The sequence below is a fragment of the Protopterus annectens genome, chromosome 8.part0 (genome assembly GCF_019279795.1).
Source record: "Protopterus annectens isolate FY-2018-M chromosome 8.part0, PAN1.0, whole genome shotgun sequence".
Classification (NCBI taxonomy): domain Eukaryota; kingdom Metazoa; phylum Chordata; order Ceratodontiformes; family Protopteridae; genus Protopterus; species Protopterus annectens.
Window position 1 is genome coordinate 1,475,524,624 of NC_056741.1, and position 18,390 is coordinate 1,475,543,013.

General features: G+C 39.3%; 1 protein-coding gene across 1 annotated transcript in view; it reads left to right on the forward strand.

The window, feature by feature from the left end:
* The window catches only part of NCAM1 (neural cell adhesion molecule 1), a 1,088,618-nt gene that overhangs the window by 507,218 nt on the left and 563,010 nt on the right, over positions 1-18,390 (forward strand). Inside the window, exon 15 of the mRNA XM_044079459.1 lies at positions 4,127-4,258. Within this exon, the coding sequence (XP_043935394.1) occupies positions 4,127-4,258 (132 nt within the window). The remainder of the gene's footprint in view (positions 1-4,126; positions 4,259-18,390) is intronic.

Here is an 18,390-nt window from a genome sequence, read left to right on the forward strand (position 1 = left end):
AGTTCAAGCATATACCTCATCAGCTCAGCTCTCCTTGCTTTCTGCCTTACTTAATTGCATAATGGTCTGCATTAATACAAAGGTGGATAGCCAACTGGCTCACAGACTGGACCCAGGAAGTTAGAAATGGGAAGTCCACCTGTACTAACAGGCCAATCACGTGTGCCTCTCGGAGATCGGTCCTTGGACTGCTAATTTTTGGCATTTACTTCTCTGAGGAAATAATTCTATGTTGCATAACTTATAAACAATGGTATGGCATCTAGTTCAAAGGAAGTAATTGTTCCACTGTATTCAGCAGTCATCAGACCTATATTCTGTCTCCTACAGGCTGTTGTGGGGAGATCTATGCCTGGAATTCAGGACATTGTCAGACCCCACTCTGATGCACCGCCTGCATATCTCCCTGGCCCCTGCTTGTAAATGTTTCATCCCCTAAGCCCCTGCTTACACTTTTCAAGGGTACCAGTACTTGTCAGATATTTGGGATGTCATTGACCATCATGTGTGTACAGTAGTGAGGAAATAATTCTGTGTTGCACAACTTGTAAACAAAGTTATGGCATCTAAGTCCAAGGAAGTCATTGTTCCACTGTATTCAGCAGTAAATTAGACCTGTCATTGAGTACAGTGCTCACTTTGGTGTGTACCTAACCAGGCATATCCAACAAATTGGAACATCCTCAGAGGTTCCTCACTAAAGGAATACGGGCCATAAGTAAAGTGTCCTTTGCAAACTGCCTCGTGGCCCTATCCCTGTATTCTGTCTCCTACAGGCTGTTGAGGGGAGAACTATGCCTGGCATACAGGGTATTGTCGGATGGACCTCCTGCTTATCCACAAAACAACACCAGAATTACCTGTTCTAAAGACTTAAACCTTGCCTGTGATATAAATAGGACCTGCTGGAGAGACTACCCCATCTCTGTAACAGGCTCCCCATTCATGTGAAGCAGAGTTCCTCCTTAACTCAATTCAAGTGTAACTTGGACATTTGGATGGGGAACAGGAAATTCATCCCTGGCTTGGCACCTATGTCTTTAATGGACACAGGCAGCCTGTAAATGGTTCACCTCCCAGGCCTCTGGTTGTAAATGCTTCATCTCCTAAGCCCCTGCTTACACTTGTCAAGAGTACCAGAACGTGCCAGAGATTTGGGATACATGGCTAGGCTTAAAAAGGCCCCTGTGGTCATTAGCCTAGTAAACATCTGTGAACCAAAGGTCCTCTGTCTCTCTTCAAGCCAGCACCTCAAGGTAAGGGAGTATAGAAAGAAAGTAGAGAAATGTACCAATAATTTTTTAAAAGGCTGAAGTTAATGTATATCTAAGCAGCTCAGCTTTACCACTCCCAGCTCAAAGTCATCTTCACATCCAGCACTCACTGTAGTACAGACTTTAATGACATTGGTGACGAATGATGGCTGATGATATGGTGGCTTTTCACCACTGGCCCGAGCTGTAGTGTAAAAAAATGTAATTTAGAGGGACCACTCAGAATTTCATGGCACCCTGTTATTTCTGGGTAAAAAACCTATATTTCCTGACAAATATTGAATTGTTGAGAAGTATGATTGTAAACAAAAACCCAAAGTTAACATTTCAGCCTGGGTACTTTTTCTTTTGTAATCTAAAAGAAAAATAATCTTTTGTGCCTTCGCTAATTTCAGAATTTCTTTGTACTTCAATCTGATATGTTTGCTAGAGTGAGTTGTAACATGTCCATGTTACCTATTCTTTGTTTATTCCCCAGTTTGAACCTGAAAAATATATTATCAGGATCAGTGTTCTTCCATGGCTAACAAATCAAAACAAATAAATCAGTCAGTTTTAACTTTTATTTTCTATTTTACAGCAAGTACTTGCAACCCAGTTTTATCTTTAATAGGGTTGTAAATGCAATAAAGTGAGAATTCTTCCTTAGTGAACTTTTGTTACTGCTATATGGTAACTGCAGAAATTCTAACTTATTGTTAGTGAGTGATTATATCATTTAGACCTTGAGAACATTGCCTGTATTTTTTCACTCAGTTCTGCCTAATATATTTTTGAGGTTTAACAGACTTCTCAACTTTCTGTAGTTCTTTGAAGGTACTGTGGATTAGTTTACTGATGTCCAGAAATAAACTAGAGAGAATTATCAGGTACTGCAGAAGAAGTCCATATATGCTGAAGTAACTCCCATTTCCTGCACAAAATTACACACTGCTGCTAGTTCTACTGTTTCACATAATTTTACTGCTTAACAGAAAAAGATAAATGCAGAACATTTACAATTCACCAGGCATATATGGGAGATTATGTAAGGAATGTGGAGCCTTTCATAGTAAAAAAAAAAAAAAAAAAAAATAGAAGAAATGCGTAATTCGACACACGCTAAAGAACACTGCCTCACCTACCCTGCCCGCATTTTCAGACATTATTTGTACCTGTTGTCCACATTGTCTCACTGGATAGGACAAGTGCAGCACTGAACTCATTGTGGAAAATCCAACATTTCCCTTTAATCATGAGGTGGAGAAGTATCTTCTTGCAGTGGTGGAGGGGATAGGCATTGCCTTGTGATTATGGGGAGAATTCTGACTGGGATCATGATGGAGGAAAGTTGCTGCCTTGTAATCTAGACGAAAGGGGCCTTTGTGAGAGAGAGATGGTGACATGTAATCATGGTGGGAGAAAGACATTGCCAAATAATTAGTGTAAGAAAGAAGGCTCTGCCTCTTAAAATTGGAGAAAATGTCAGCCTGCAATCAAGAGAGAAAGCTGCGATCCATTGTAGTCATGGTCGGAAAGGGCACTACCCTGTAGTTGTCAGGGAGAGGTGTTGCTGTGTAATTGTTAGTCAGAGGGGTGTTGCCATATAGTTATTGGAGAGAAGGTCCCTGGTTACTAGTAAGTTAGGGGAGATGCAGTGCTTTGTGGTCATATAGGAGAAGGGCGGAGTTCTGTAATGGTGTTAAAGGGGGTGTTACCCTGTAGTAGTGGGCAGTGTTGTACTACCCTGTAGTTGGAGGTTAAAGGAGTGCTGCGCTGATGTCCTGGTAGGAGAAAATGCCTCTAGTTGTGGGAGCGTGGTGCTGTCCTACAATTATGGAGAGAGTGGTGTTGTTCACCAATTGTGAGGGACATGGTGCTACCCAATAGTTGTGGGAGCATGGTGCTTTTCTGGAGTTATGGGGAAAAGGGTGCTCTTCTCCATTTGTGAGGGATATGGTGCCTCCCCTTAAATATTGTGGCAGAAATGTGTTGCCCAACAGTTATGGGGAGCATAGTGCTGTCCTGCAATCAGGGTGGGAGAAGGGTGCTACTGAGTACTCTGCTGCAGTCTTGAGGGTGAGGAAAAGTTCCTTATACTTAAGGGAGGAGGTGTGCTGCTCTTTTGTTTTGTAGGTACTGGGTGGGTGGGAGGGGTGCAGTAGTAGTAGTAGAAATTGTTTGCTTGACTGCATGTGTAATGACATCTTAATGACATTGTGAATAGGACTGCTTGAAACCCTTAGGGTTTCCAGGTAAAGTGCCTACTTCGAGCTCGGAACATCTGTGCTGAGTCTGCATGCATGTCCTCTCTGTGTTCATGTGGGTTTCCTCCGGGTGCTCCGGCTTCCTTCCACAGTACAATTACATGTGTCTGGAGTGTTTCTCCCCGGGCCTCTGCTGAAAATTGGCTTTGTTCCAAGTCAGACTTTCCCAGTAAAACAAAATGGGGGGGGGGAGAACATTTCATGTAGCCATTCATGCCTCAAGCATTCAAATCAACCATATGTTGACTTTTATGTAGACTTATGTTAATGTCTGCTGCTGCAGTGTTTGCAGACTGTCAGTGCTGGACTTTCCAGTGGTTGTAAAGTAATGCAACACATCAGCTAAGAAAACAATATATAATAAGAAAATATCACTCCTATTTTGGATGCAGTTGTGTGGTATTACATCTGAGAAGTGTTTATCATTCTTCTTGTATTAATTTGATAGAATATTTCTGCTATGAAAGTGTTTAGATTTTGTCTTTTCCAAGCTTATTGCTAAAACCATTGGTACTGTTAGTGAAACAAGCGGCTTAGACTTGTGAAATGTTGTATTACACTGTAGCACATGACTTAATGTTACTTTGGCATCTTTCTGTCTTCCAGTGAGCTACGATAATGCAATTACAGTTTCTGGACTGAAGCCAGAGACCACCTACAAAATTAGATTGTCCGCCATCAACGGCAAAGGGCAAGGAGAGACCAGTAATCTTGTGGATTTCAAGACTGAGCCAGTCCGTAAGTACTGACCCTCTCCTAGGTTGCATCTGGCTACTCCATGCATCCTGGTGACATTGGAACCTGTGAGAATACCAGAATAAGAACTAACATTTCTTTGCTACAGCTGTCCAGATGCCACAACAGTATTATAGCAATTAATTAATTCACTTTCACTTTTATTTAGAACTGCAGTTATCAGATTCTGTAATGCAGTGTTGAACATAATCACACCTTTTCTAATTTATTTCACAGCCACATTGCACAAAACAAGTTCAGTGATATGGAGCCCTTAGGTAATTAGAAAGTCCATTAGATGGCTAACCCATCTTTTGACAGCATTTCATTTCTTTAGTCTACTGTACCAACACAATAAATATTGAAGAAAATATACAAAGTCCACCGGAAGGTATATGTAGTTAGGCAGAAGTGTTTTGATTGCTATTTTCAGCCCCAATGTCCTTGCTTTTTTTATTAAGTAGTAAGATAAGGTGTGATTTGCTTCTTTGGCTACACATGCATTGTGCCAGAATAATAAAATAAGGAAGGGATTTAACTGAGTGCACATACCTTAAACCGTGTGCATATCATAGATGTTTGATATTCCCACTTCTGTCCTTGATAGAGACACAGGGTTTGTTTTGGTATGGGTTTATGCCTGCTACAGACACAGGGTTTGTTGTGGTATGGGTTTATGCCTGCCGAAGTATTGCTATATCACTTTTAATTAACCCTTTTTGCCTGTGGACAGATTCTTACAGTATGTGCTTCAGTTTTCTTGTAGCCATGCTTGTACAGGTGTGTATTAGCAAAGAACTTAGACTTTTTAAAAGTGTGCCAGGCCGTTTACATATGACATCTCCAGTAAGCCACACTTCAGCATTTTTGTTGGGGGGTATTGACAAGGACAGGTTTGATAAATCTGGGGAGCTCTTATTTTATAGGAAATTGCTGCTGGTGGTATAACACATTTCACTATACTTGTAATGAAAAAATAAAAAATAAGGGACTGTTAATTACCATTGTTTCCCAACATGCATGAATGGTGGTAAAGGCTGCTTGTAAGGTGTCATCTTTGTTCAAGAAAATGATGGGGATAAACCCAGACTACTCATGTTTTATGACTCCTAGCTTACTAGGCAGTGCAACAAACATCTCTCTTTGTCTTTGACCCATTCTGCTTTCTTTCTGTCCCCCTTTCATTGTTTTCGGACTGAGTAAAGGTAATTTTTCAGGTATGCCTGTTTCTGTTAAAATCAAAGCAGTACTTGAGCAACTCATGCGACATCAAATATTATGATATCCAATTCACACCTGTGTGGTACTGTTTTCTGCAGCTTATTGAATGTCCTGCCATCTAATGGTGTGCTGGAAATTGTTATGCTGAACAGATGTAAGGAGATAAGGTTTCTGTTGTGTAGCCGGCTTGTAAGACCTCTTTTACTGTAGTGCACAGAGTTCTGAAAATGATACCTTCAAAAAGACATGCACAGAATGCAAGCCTAGGTGAGACATCTTAGTAGCAGAGGGTAGGATTCAAGTAGAAAGTCAGTGCTAGTAAAACTGAAAAACGAGGCTTTGAATATTCACATTTTAATTTTTGTCCACATGAGCCTGGGAATAGGAATGTGGTCTTTTTGTACACTGTGATTTTACACTAGACAGTGCATCCTCTTAATTCTTAGGACTGCCCACAGATTTGTAAACAAACAGGTAATGTCTAGATAAGAAAATTAAACTAATAAATGTATGCATTTTAAAAGACTCATAGACGTATGAAAGAGAGAAAGTCACTCAAAGACAGAAGCACAACAACATAAAAAAGAGGTTGTGCTATTAAACATATTGAGTTAGATTAAGGAGTGACATTTGAGTGGGCATGTCGGCACAGAAAGAAGTTATTGAATTTATTGAGGCATGTTCTCAGGGAGCATGTGCGTGAAATATTTTTATACCTTAAGAGTGCACAAGATAGCAGGTGCTTAGCCACTGACTGTGACCCAGCCGGCCCTTATTCAGTTAGCAACACGTGCTGTATGGGAGCAAGTTGGGGTAGGATGATTGAGAGGACAATGCCAACTGTTCTGTCGGGGGGGGGGGTAGGGTTAAGTCCTGCTTACTGTATTGTTGACATCTACTTGTATGATGGCGATCACCCTTGAAAGGAGCCTAGAAGGCATGCCCTGTATATGTGGTACACTGCATAACCACAGAGGCTTGTGTGTTAGAGCTGCCTATAGTGTCAGCATTTGCAGTGCCTGCAAGATGCCAGCAGAGATGAAAGTTATGGAAGTCTGTGGGTAAGCAGTCTGACCAAATCCTTACCACCTGACTCTAACCTCCCAGGGGAAAGAATAGGCTGGGGAGTTCTTGCCGTATGTAAGGATGCCTGGCTGTTCTCATTTTGGGAGGAACAAATTAGGTTAATCAGATGCAGGTGGGAGAGTCACTGAGCAAATCCTGTGTAGTAGCAAAAAAAATAAAGATAGCAGGTGCTTTTGGAAAATAGTAAGTGTGGTGATGTGCTCATTCCATAGTAGCGCCAATGCTTAATTGTTGGAAAAAGTATACGGAAGAAAAGGTCATCCTTGTCAGAGTGATGGTGGCATGGGACCGTACTACTTGCAGGTTTAGGTCTATATAGTTTATGATTTGGAGGCAGAGGGACTGTTGAAAAAGTACCATGGATAGAGAAAATAGAATATCTTCTGTGTGAAGCAGTATGCGTGGCTGACCTCTTAGAAGAATGAGTGCAGAAAATAAAGGAATATAGAAAGAAAGGGAAAAAAACTGTAGTGATTTTTTTGACCCTGCTCTGTTTTTAGAACCCATGCGTCTTTGAGTTAGAATGAACATATAACCTGAGGCATGGTATACTTACTGATTGTGTTATGGGTCTGTTTTGAGGCTCAATGTCTTGAGGAACAGGAGTGCGAGAAATGAAATCTTAATTAGTTGGATTAGAAAGTGTGCAGTGTTTATTGCTTTACTTTATGGGGCCATTCCACCAGTAAAACCTGTATATGGATCCCTGTAGTTTATTTACATTAGTGATTTGAAGATTGCTGCCCACGTTCTGTTTAGGGGTCTCCGGTTTCATATTACAGGTCAGTGAGTAAACTAAGTGAAGTTTTAATTGAATGTTTGATTAATATAATTAGGTGATTAAATTATGGGTGAACTAATGGGACATATAGAAGCTAAAGGGTTAAAAAGACTACATGCAAATCACAGTAATCTAGGTAAGCCATATTATCTTTTTCTGTTAGTAGTCTTCTTTCTAGGCATGGATACAATTGTAAGTTATAGGTGGCTACTAGGCTGTCAGCCCAAAGGCCATTTTAAGCCTAGTCAAGTTTATTTCAAATTTACCAATATATTGCTGACATGTGTCAATAGAGCAAGAACTTTTGAGTTACAATATAGGTTCATAGGTAAGTACTAGACTTGCTGCCCTTGTGAGCTAATTTAAGCCTAACCAGTTTCTCTTTTGTGCTCAAATTAACATATCCCATTTGGTTAGAGATTGGCATTATCCATCCCATAGTAGATAATTGTATATTACCCCTGATGAGAATAACTGGAGTCATGTCCTAGATAATTTGAGAGGACACATGAATGGAATAAAGCATTTAGGAGCTGCCTCTGTCCATTAGTAGTACGGGGGCAGACCTGGGTTAAATTTTCTGTTTCCCACCCATAGATCCATGTTGCGCATGAATGTAGACAAGGATGAACTTTGTTTTATATGGAGTCTGTTCTAGCACAGCAATATTTTCTACAAGATATACGTGTCCCTCCAAACCATTCTGTTGATGTTGAAGAAGATGTTTATATCCGTAGACTAAGTATTTATGATGCCATTTGACTTGCTGATGTGCAGTAAATCCATCAGTATTGGGTCGGGGGATGCCTTGTATGCCAGACACAGATCACCTGTTAGCAGTGTGTAGGATATCAGGTATAGTGACAGGGCTTTGAGTTAGTCTATATAGAACATTTTGTTTAAGTCTTGTATCCTTCTAGTAAAGTGTCTCAGTGGGAGTGCCAGTTGTTACATGTGTTAGGACAGATACATACCAAAAAGGTCGTTAAATTCAGTGACGGCCTGATTAGGGCTGAGTAAAGGGGCACAATGACATCCGTAGTTCTAGGCAAAATACCTTTGTTCATAAGCTGCGCAATATTGTAGGGCTTTCTTACAAGATTGGATACATGATGGTCAAAAGTTATGATCACTGTCCACATAAGTTCCAAAATCCCGAACAACTGGGCCAAATCTTAGGAACATATTTTCGAAGTGATAGTTGGCTCCCCAAAGGATGCAATAATGCATTTTTTAGCATTTAGTTTCAATCCATAATTTTCCCCGCAGTTATTTGTTTGGGACAAACCTTTGTGTAGGATGGCTGAGTCATTTGGGGATTCATTGACTGCTTCTAGCTTGTAGTCATCTGCAGACTTAATCAGCCAGAGCCCTGGTGGGGCCTTCACTGGTGATTAGCCGCTTTGTAGAAGGAACGTCCCATGTTTTGATTTCCTGCATCCTATCTGGGAGCCAATTAGCAATCCAGGGGATGACACATAGGTTAATTTCCCAGTTTATTTCGATTTTCTACTATGACTAAATGGGGAATTGTGTCAGAAGATTTGGCCAGGTCAAGGTATGCAGTCTGTACTGTTTTGCATTCATCCATTGCTTTGAAATGACAGGTCACGTTTCATTCTTTTCAGGAAGCATCCAATTTTACATTTGGGTGACAAATGACAAGGGGTGTGAAGAAAATTTATGATGCATGTGTTTTTTGTTGTAGTATCTTGATGCACTTAACACCTTTACCCTGATATGTTGTACTGATAGCTCTTGAATTTTATTTATTTATCTTTTCTTGACTAGGTCAGTCCTACTAGGCTGGTGTGCCTCCTGTGAGGAAACACCCGAGGTGGTATTTATTTGGACAGAGTATCAGAGTACTTCCTTTACTCTTTTTGATAGGTGCTGTGGGATCTTTTACATTCAACTGAACTACCACCAACTCAAGCAGGTAGAACCTCGGTTTAATATATCCATCCAAAGGATGGCACATTCAGGAGTACAGAACCCTCAAATGCTATACTGCAAGTCAACAATCCAGTCACCAGTTGTGGGAGTAAAACCCACAGCCCACTGGTCTTCCAGCACCAAAGACGGGTGTGCTACATGTTGAGCTGCTGACACATCTTTTTCCTGATCTGTTTTTTTGAATATCAAAACATCTGTTTTTTTAATTATTGTCTTGAAAAGTTATATTTTTATAAAGACAGAAGCAATGATCTGATAATCTCTATGATGTCAAGGTAGGATAGTATGAAGTTGTGTTCATTAAAGCCTAGGAACATCATGTACACCAAGTTAGAAGTAGTCCACTGATAGGATGAGACAGACCAAGTACTGTACTTCACACCGGTGAGACACATTCTGAGAGGCTGTAGCTGTTACTCGGATAAAATCAGAACTGGATATGGATTATCTCATTAACAGTATCTTGACTAGGAAACACTTCTAATGAAAGGGTGAGGAACCCTGCTACAGGTGGCAGGGTAGAGTAGTTGAGAACAAGCTCTACCTATTGTCAGGGAAATCTAAAATCTTCCCATCAGCCTTTTGTCCCATGTTGTTGCACTCACACTTCTCAACTTTTAGTACAAGAAATCAGGACAAAGCCTGACAAAATGGGGGGACAGAGACCCAAAATAGCACCATATCTTAAAAGTTGCTCTTATAAACTTAGAAAGTTGATAGAGTAACAAGGTTTGTTTTAACATACATTCTCTGAAGGATTTGAAGTCTGAAATACAAATGTTTGTCATTATTTAGTGACTTCAGTCCTCAGATCATCCCAGTGATTTGCTAGAAAACACAAATTTTATAAGGAACAGACCAAAAATAGGAGCCAAAAATCTGGACAGTTGAGAGGTATGGTTACATTAATTAAACCATCTGTAGTCATGAGAGTATGGAAAATTGATATCACTGAATTTTGTAGGACGAGACACAAAAAAATGAGCAGCCAACATGGGTAGGGTAGGATAATCCTCTTGTTCACAGAACCTCAAATAATTATATAACCAGTGGGACCCAAGAAGGTGAACACAGACAGTGAATTAAGCAAGGCTTATGCCTGTAGGCATATGTCCTGGAAATACTGTATGGCTCTTGCCTTTTTCAGTCACCTGTGTTCTTTGATTCCAGCCATATAACAATAGATTAACAATCCTACAGCTGTGGAAGTGAAATATAGATACACTCATCAGTACTTAAAAAGGGTAGACTTTTTACTTTTGGGATATGCTTGATTTACATTTGGCATTCTGTTTGAGCCACCCAATCAATGTGAATGTGTTTGTATAGTAATGACCCTCTTTTGTATAATGTGCATTTTTGTTCAAATTTTGACTGTAGTTTACTGATTCTGTAGTGAAGGTGGGATACTAGTTTTATCTATCTATCTGTCTGTGACAGGACAAATTCTACATTTGTTTTGGAGTTAGATTTCTGAGAAAAACTATAAATATTTATGACATGCCAGGAATTACAGCATCCTGTTACCTTTATGCTTCGTGCAGCTTATTAATTTATTCCCTTATTCATGTATCCTTTCATTCATTCATGTATTTTTATTTTTACTTGTGGCACTATACTGTAGTGTATTTATGTTGTACAGTTGAAATTCTTACTCAGTTTACTTTAAATTCAAACTTTTTATATATATATCTCCATCTCCACCTCTGAAAAACCCTGTTTATTGGCTCAACTACCTAACCTCAACTGGCCCATTCTTTTTTTTTTTTTTATAGAGGGGGTCATCTCTAGGCAAGGTGAGAATCCTATGGCCCACTTATTCCTGCCTGGGAAGTCCTGTCAGCCCATCCATTCCTCGGCAGTGTGAGTCGTGTGTTAAGGAGCAGCTTAGCATACTGGTCCCTCGGAACAATTTAAAATCCTACGCTACTTGTAGATCTGCAGTGGCTGCCTTGTCAGGGGAGGAGGTTTGTGTACTCCTCCCCCCCTCCACACACACACACACACACACACACACACACACACACACACACACACACACACACACTCACTTCCTGTTCCCCAACTCAGCAGCGTAGTCCCTTCCTGTTGCAGCATGAGCCAATGTGTCCACTACAGGCAGATGATAAACCCAGCCACTGCTAGTTGCTAATGCTGTGGGCCTATGAGCCCCCTCTACTGTTGGGAATGAGTGAGTTGGCATTAACCACTCTCGTTTTCCTTTGTCCAGTCTCCCTGGCTGACTTTGCAGCTGTGTCTAGAAGACTGGCCGTTTGCAGATATACACATGACATTAATGGCATAATTTCCAATATTCTGGACTCTGTGGTCATTTTATATAGCTAAGCAACAGATCCCAGCTGAGGTCTTTGAACAATAGGAGGGTAGACCTCATTGGGGAAAAAAATCTGCTGCTGCTGGTAGACATTGCTCTTGTTTTTCTGACATTAGCTGTTACAGCACAGTTTTAGTGGGTATCTTTAGTATTTATTCAACATTTGTGCTACTGACAAATCCATCACTTATTTCCTTCCAGAGTGGGAGATAGCATTCACAAGGAACTCAAGGTCTCTATGAATTTGTGTTGGGGGGAAAAAAAAAACTTATTATGTTTTTCATTCATGTCAGTCATAGCAGGTTGCTACTGCATAATGCTTAAGGCCGGCAATAGTCCTTAATATTAAAAACTGAATTTTATATTATTCTTTGACTCAACCCAACCTTTGCTGTCATTTCTATATTATTATATTTGTTTATCATGTTTATCTTTTTTTCATTACATCTTTACCGCATCCAAACTGAACAAATCCTGTATTCAAGAATGCAGGTACCATCTTTATAATTTTGCAGCCTAGACTATAGAAGGTTTATTCAAGTTTGTTTTTCTTAATGTGCTCATGGAACTCTGATTTAGATCAAAGCAGTCTGTTTAGTTCCTAGGTGAATACGAGGCAAACTGTCCTGAAGGGTCACTTTAAACCTAGACAATAACCTGAAGGCCAGAATCAAACCCTGAACCCTGTGTTTGTGAAGTGAAGACCTTAACCATTATGCCAACCCCCCCCAAGAAGATGTTTGGAAGAGTGACTGACATAGCTGTGGTCTCACATGCCATTCTAAAATTGTCTCCAGATTGATAATCGGATGAACATATACACCCATACACTCAAGATTGACTGCTGTGAAATTAGAACCCCAACTTAGCTATTAACACAGGCTAGAAAGCACAGTACTTAATGGTAGCGGCACAGCACATGTCTGCTGCAGTATTAATACTATTGGTGCATAATGACAGATTACAGAATCAAAAAAATCAGTGGTATCAGGTGTGGAAAGGAACCTTGGAGATATCGTATTACCTAAAGTTATATAGAATGATGTGGGAAGGCAAGCGGTTGGGAGTGGGGGATACTGAGGTATGTCATCAGTAAAATAGAAATGTTATGCCACCTTGTGATAGACTGAGGGATAAAGCTCAAGCAACCCGAGTTTGAATAATGTCTCAGGCACCTGTTGGAACTGGCATTAACAAGAATAATGAAGCTTAATCCTGTTCAGCTTTCTTTGAGGGGAACGGCATATTTTATAAATGCACTCTGCATAATAGAGTCCCCAGTAGAAACCAGAGATCACAAAGGGGGAGGCGCCTGTGAACAAGAATGGCTGGTCCACAGCACATGGATGCATGACTCTGCATAACAAAGGATCTTTGCATACCATCTCCTTAGACACTGTTGAGTATTTCCAGTGGAGTTAGAGCCTTAATGAGAAAACTGCTGTCCTCCTTGAAGATGATGACATTACTCCTGCTCTGCTCACCCCCAGGAAGTGAAGCAGTTGTAGGACTATTGCGCAGTTCAGTACAGCAACCAGAGTGGGGGCTAATCTCAGTGGTCATATGAGGACTAGAGCAGAAAAAGAATGTTGTTCTCCTATGCACATAGTTGATCAGTTCTCTGTTGGAGTATACTGTGGAATACTAGATTTCTCCCACAAACTCTAATGGTGTTTCAATACGGTCCAGATTGTGAAAACTACAAAATAGCAGTGCATGCTTTTGCAAGGAATAGATGAAACAGAAAAGTCAGAACTGATTCACAGTAAAGGCTTAATAGATATGCAGCTTTCTGGAAATTTACAGAAGAATTTAGCTGAATCAAATTTACTTAGTCAGCAGCTTAAAATACATGCACTGCCATACTGAACAGGATTCAAGGGTAATATTGGAAACTTAAATTCGCAGTAAGGCTCTTACTGTATCCTGTAGTCTATCTTAACTGGACCATAGGATCATATATATATATATATTGGGAATCTCAGATGGGCTTGGGGGAGGTGTAAGGGTTTTCTGGCTTGATGGAGAGCAGTACAGGCTGGTTGAATCAAACACTGCTCATCATCCATTGATTACTGAGTTTATTTAGCATGGGGGCTAGAGCATCATATTAAAAGTAGAGTGATTTAGAAAAGACAAGCTAAACATTACCACAGAAGTGCATGTTTTTACAAAGTGAATAGGAATCACTGATTTTTGCTTTGATGTGCCCCTGCAGTATTATACACTAATTCCATGGTCACACTGCCTTGTTGATACAGGGAATGCTTGGTTTTGCATCAAAGTATTTAATATAGTGATATTTTTGTTTATATCCTCTAACTACTAGCACTGCAGATGTTTGTTTAATTCTCCACTGTCTGTCTTTCTGCTTGCACCAAAAACATAAAATTATGAAAACCTTAAAATATATTTGGGCATGTAGCAGTCTAGTGACAGTGACTTGCTGGAAGCTTAGAATTTTTGTGCTGATGGAAAAATTATGAGTTAAACAGCATTTGGAGTTACTGGTGATGTAACATTTGCTTATAATGCATACAGTGTAGGTCCACTGTCTGTCTCATGCACACAAACAGGACTGGCCTTTTGTCAACTGGTGCCTTAGGCAAAAGGGCTCCACAGATACCCCCTCAACCCACTCACACACACAAGCCACCCGGTTCCTCCATTCTTGTCTACCTATGCTATCCAGATTACTTGGAAAGCGCCCCTGCTAGAGTGGCTCCCTAGGCGCTGCCTAGTTGGCCTATGCCTAAGGCCAGCTAGGCACACAAAGACAAGGGGAAACTAAAGCAGGAAATTCTCTCAAAGTTAGCACTTTATTCACTGTATACTGTAAATTCCCTCAAAGTTAGCACTTTATTCACTGCATACTGTTTTTTAGGCTTAGTGCAGGTTTATGTGACTAGTACATTGTTGTGAGCAATTGGACATGTAATTATAACCAAAGAAGAACCAGTAGTCCAACCATCCCAAAAACTTTAATAAAACACAAAGTTTTCAAGTCTTACAGACTTTTCAGTGTAGATAAAAACAGTGAATGACACTCAGTTTAAATAGTTGCAGCCAGCCAATCAAAATTCACAGTGACCACATGGTATTATAAGATAGGAAACAACAATTCCTTAAATAGTAACAACCATAGCATTCAAGTATAAATATTGCCTAAATCTAAAATGTATAAAAACATGTAAAAATGTACAAAAGTATATAAATATTAATATTAAATAGCATATGTTTGTCTCTCCTTTAGTAGGGGTTTCACACTATTTAAAGTGTTCAAACCAGGTGAGTGATCTGCCCTAAAGTAGTTAATCCATTTGTGTTCTTCTCTCTCAGTTTTCTTAGCTAAATCACCCCCTCTCTTATTAGGAAAGATTCTCTGTAAAACTCTAAACTTAAATACATGATCATTCAATTAGTTAAGATGTGCTTATATAGTGCATTAGATTCAGTCTTTCTCTGTATCTCAGAGAGGTGAGAGGAAATTCTAGCCTTACGTTTTCTGTTGTGCATGTAGCGAACACATTAAAAACAAAAGTACACTGTGAGACTGGATGTAAAAATTAATTGGAAAGATTTATATACTTACATTTCTTCTATCCTTAAGTTTATAATAAAGGAGCAGGTGGATTTATTAACAATAAGAATACACTTCCATGTTATAATTGCTCATTCTGTAAGTATATAAATCTTTTTAATCAGTTTGATTTAGCTGTACGTTGAATCTTTTCTGAGATGTCAGGAGTAATCCTGGAGTTTAATATTACAGGTACTAATTAGTGCACTTTAGGTGACAAGAAATTATTGGACAATGGTCACCAAGAGATTTGGAAAGTATATGAATTGTTTGCAGCATATTGGGTATGTTAGTAATAATAACATCTAAAAGGGAGCAATATTTAGTGTGCAGTTTGGGTCTAGTACCTCCTTTGACTTCTTGAGTAAGATGGTAATTGGTGGTTTGAGTGGGGGGGGAGGGAAGTGAAACCCTAACAAATGCATATTTAGCCCACCCACAATTCCAAGCTTATTTTATTGTACATAATTTGACGTCTGTTCAGTGGTGGCTGGATTGAACTGGGGTCAGGATGGGAGAATGGTAGAAGTAATGACAGTATATGTTTTTACATGAGATCTTAGTAATGCTTGTAGTAGTAAGTAGTTAGGGTCAAAGGTAGCTTTTACCCCTGAATTTTGAACCAAGAATTACTCGCGTATCTCCGTATCTGTAGTCCTTCTCCTTGACTTCATAGTTATAAGGTTTGACTTCGTATGAAAATAACATTTATATTTGTGTGCTGTCACCTGTACAGCAGTGCATCTGTTCATGAAGTTAATATTGAAGGCCGTTAAAATGCCATTTAAGTTGTCATTTTAAAGCTGTTTGCAGTTGTCATTTATTCCTCCTATGCTTTTATTTGTTTCCACTTTTGAGATACTTGTTCCTTTTTTCTTTGCCATTCATTTGTAATACATATTAAAATTGTAGACTATATCAGTACTGAGGGATTTAACAGTATAAGTACAATTTTAGTACAGCTTATTTAGTAATCGATGAAACTTGGCTTAGTAAGAGCATACGTTTATACGTCAAAGGCTTGTTTTGATGGGAATTATATTAATTTCTTGGTCTTGCAGTGGTTTCCATGAATAATTTCAATTTTGTAAGTACCCCAACCCCACATCAAGATGTGACATTTCAAATAATTGCATTGCTTCCTTAGATGAACCAAACAGACAAAAGGTCAGCTTAGTAAAAGGTGATTTTTCAATGTTTAAGGGCAGGTAATTTGAAAAACTAATCAAATATCTGAATTGATACTTAGAAAATGTAGTTCTGTAACTAAAACATTGATTTATTTATCATGTTTCTTCAGTTTCTTATATTCTAATGTACTGCATTATGTTTGAAAAGTACAACCTAGCTAGAGTGCCTCATTCTTCAATTAGAACTGGTTTTCTGTGTTACAGTAAATCACCAAATACCCGTAAATTAACAAGAAAATAAAGGAATAGGAAATGTCACTAGGATCTAATCATAGTTTGATTCAGTATTGCTTATTGTTCCTCAAGAAAAAAAATTAAGTTAGAACTTGTTGTCTAGTAAATGTTTCTTATGTCCACTGTCCAGACATGCAGAATTGGCAGTTGTGCAGCCTGCAAAATATGGCATTTGTATGTATAGTAGACTCCCTCTCATCCAGCCTTTCTTTATCCAGCCTCCTGTTTAACTGGCCATCAAATTTCTGGTATAGGTCTAGCAAAAAACAACAGAGAAGAGCAACACTTCTGCCTCCTCTGGGCTAAATAATGACAGACATTTGAGTTTTAGATTTCATATTCATTAGAAAAATGCATTCTAACACAAATCATGTTATTCTAGCTGATTTATAACCTATACATATTATTTTGTATGCTTTTTCTGATTAACCAGACATTTGTTTATCCAGCCTAAGGTCCAGTCCCACCGAGACCAGATAAGAGGGAGTCTACTGTAACTCTGAACAGTTGTCTTAAGTCAGGCATTTTTTTAAGCACCAGTGACTTAATTTTCTTATTTTTAGAATGTGGTATTTATGGATTTAATTGGTTAATGAAACCATTTAAAATGCTGCTTTGCAAAACAACTTTCAAATGATAAAACATTTGTATTTATTAGAAGACAGCTGCTGTCAATCATTGAGAAAGAGGGTACAGGTAAGTGTAATGTTAGGTGAAGAAGAAAACGAAAAGCTTGCTGGGCTACTTTTGTGGCAGAAAAGCTGAAATATGGTAGGTCAGCTGCAGCAGACATAGAGGTTTGAGGGGGTTACCCTCCCCCAAAGTTGTAAAAAAACAATACAAAAGTAGACTTTATCAGATTGTCACACTTTCAATTTCACTGCCCATTTCACATCTTATATACACATTTTTGTTGGTATTAAATAATTTGATACAAGTCATGCTAAACTCACCTGTCATTTCTCATACGTGTGGCATGTATAACACGCATCAAATAAATGTACATCTCAAAATATGTTTGATGACAGAAAATAGACTTACATGTTTTCCCTGTAAACCATAGACTGCAATTTATGAAAACTAATCCAAGCTGGAAAGAGTCTCCAGCAAAACATTTTGTTTTCCTCCCCAAAAATCAGTTAGGAGCCTTTTACATTTTACAGAGACACTGTGTGTGTGTGTGTGTGTGTGTGTGTGTGTGTGTGTGTGTGTGTGTGTGTGTGTGTGTGTGTGTGTGTGTGTGTGTGTGTGTGAGAGTGTGAAAGAGAGTGGGAATGTAAGGGGAAAGGGCACAAAAATGTTTTGCAATTAAAATAACTTGTCCCAAAAGATCACAAGTGTTCCCCTTTTTACTGTAAATGCCATTGTTCTAGCTTTTTGCTTTCAATAGAAAAAGGATTGTAGCTTTCTTTTATCATTAAGCAGATGTTCATCGTGCATACAGCTGCAGTAATCACAGATGGGTTTTCAGCCATCAGGCGGTCCCTCGGTCGGCCGAATTCCAAAGTCTTGGTCCGGCGTCGGTTGTCGTCGCTTACTCTTCTGACGTCAGTAAGGCCAGAGTATATAAGACACAGCCGACGCCATGTTCTTCAGTCTTTTTTGCCGCGCGGTGCCCGAAGCAGAAGCAGTTCGCAAGTGCCAGTCGGCCAGCTCCTGAATTACGAAAAATTGGAACCGAAGTCTTCTTTAAAGCTAAGTACCCTGTTGGGGAAACTTTTCTTGCCTCAGACCGATGTCAGAAAAAGTTAA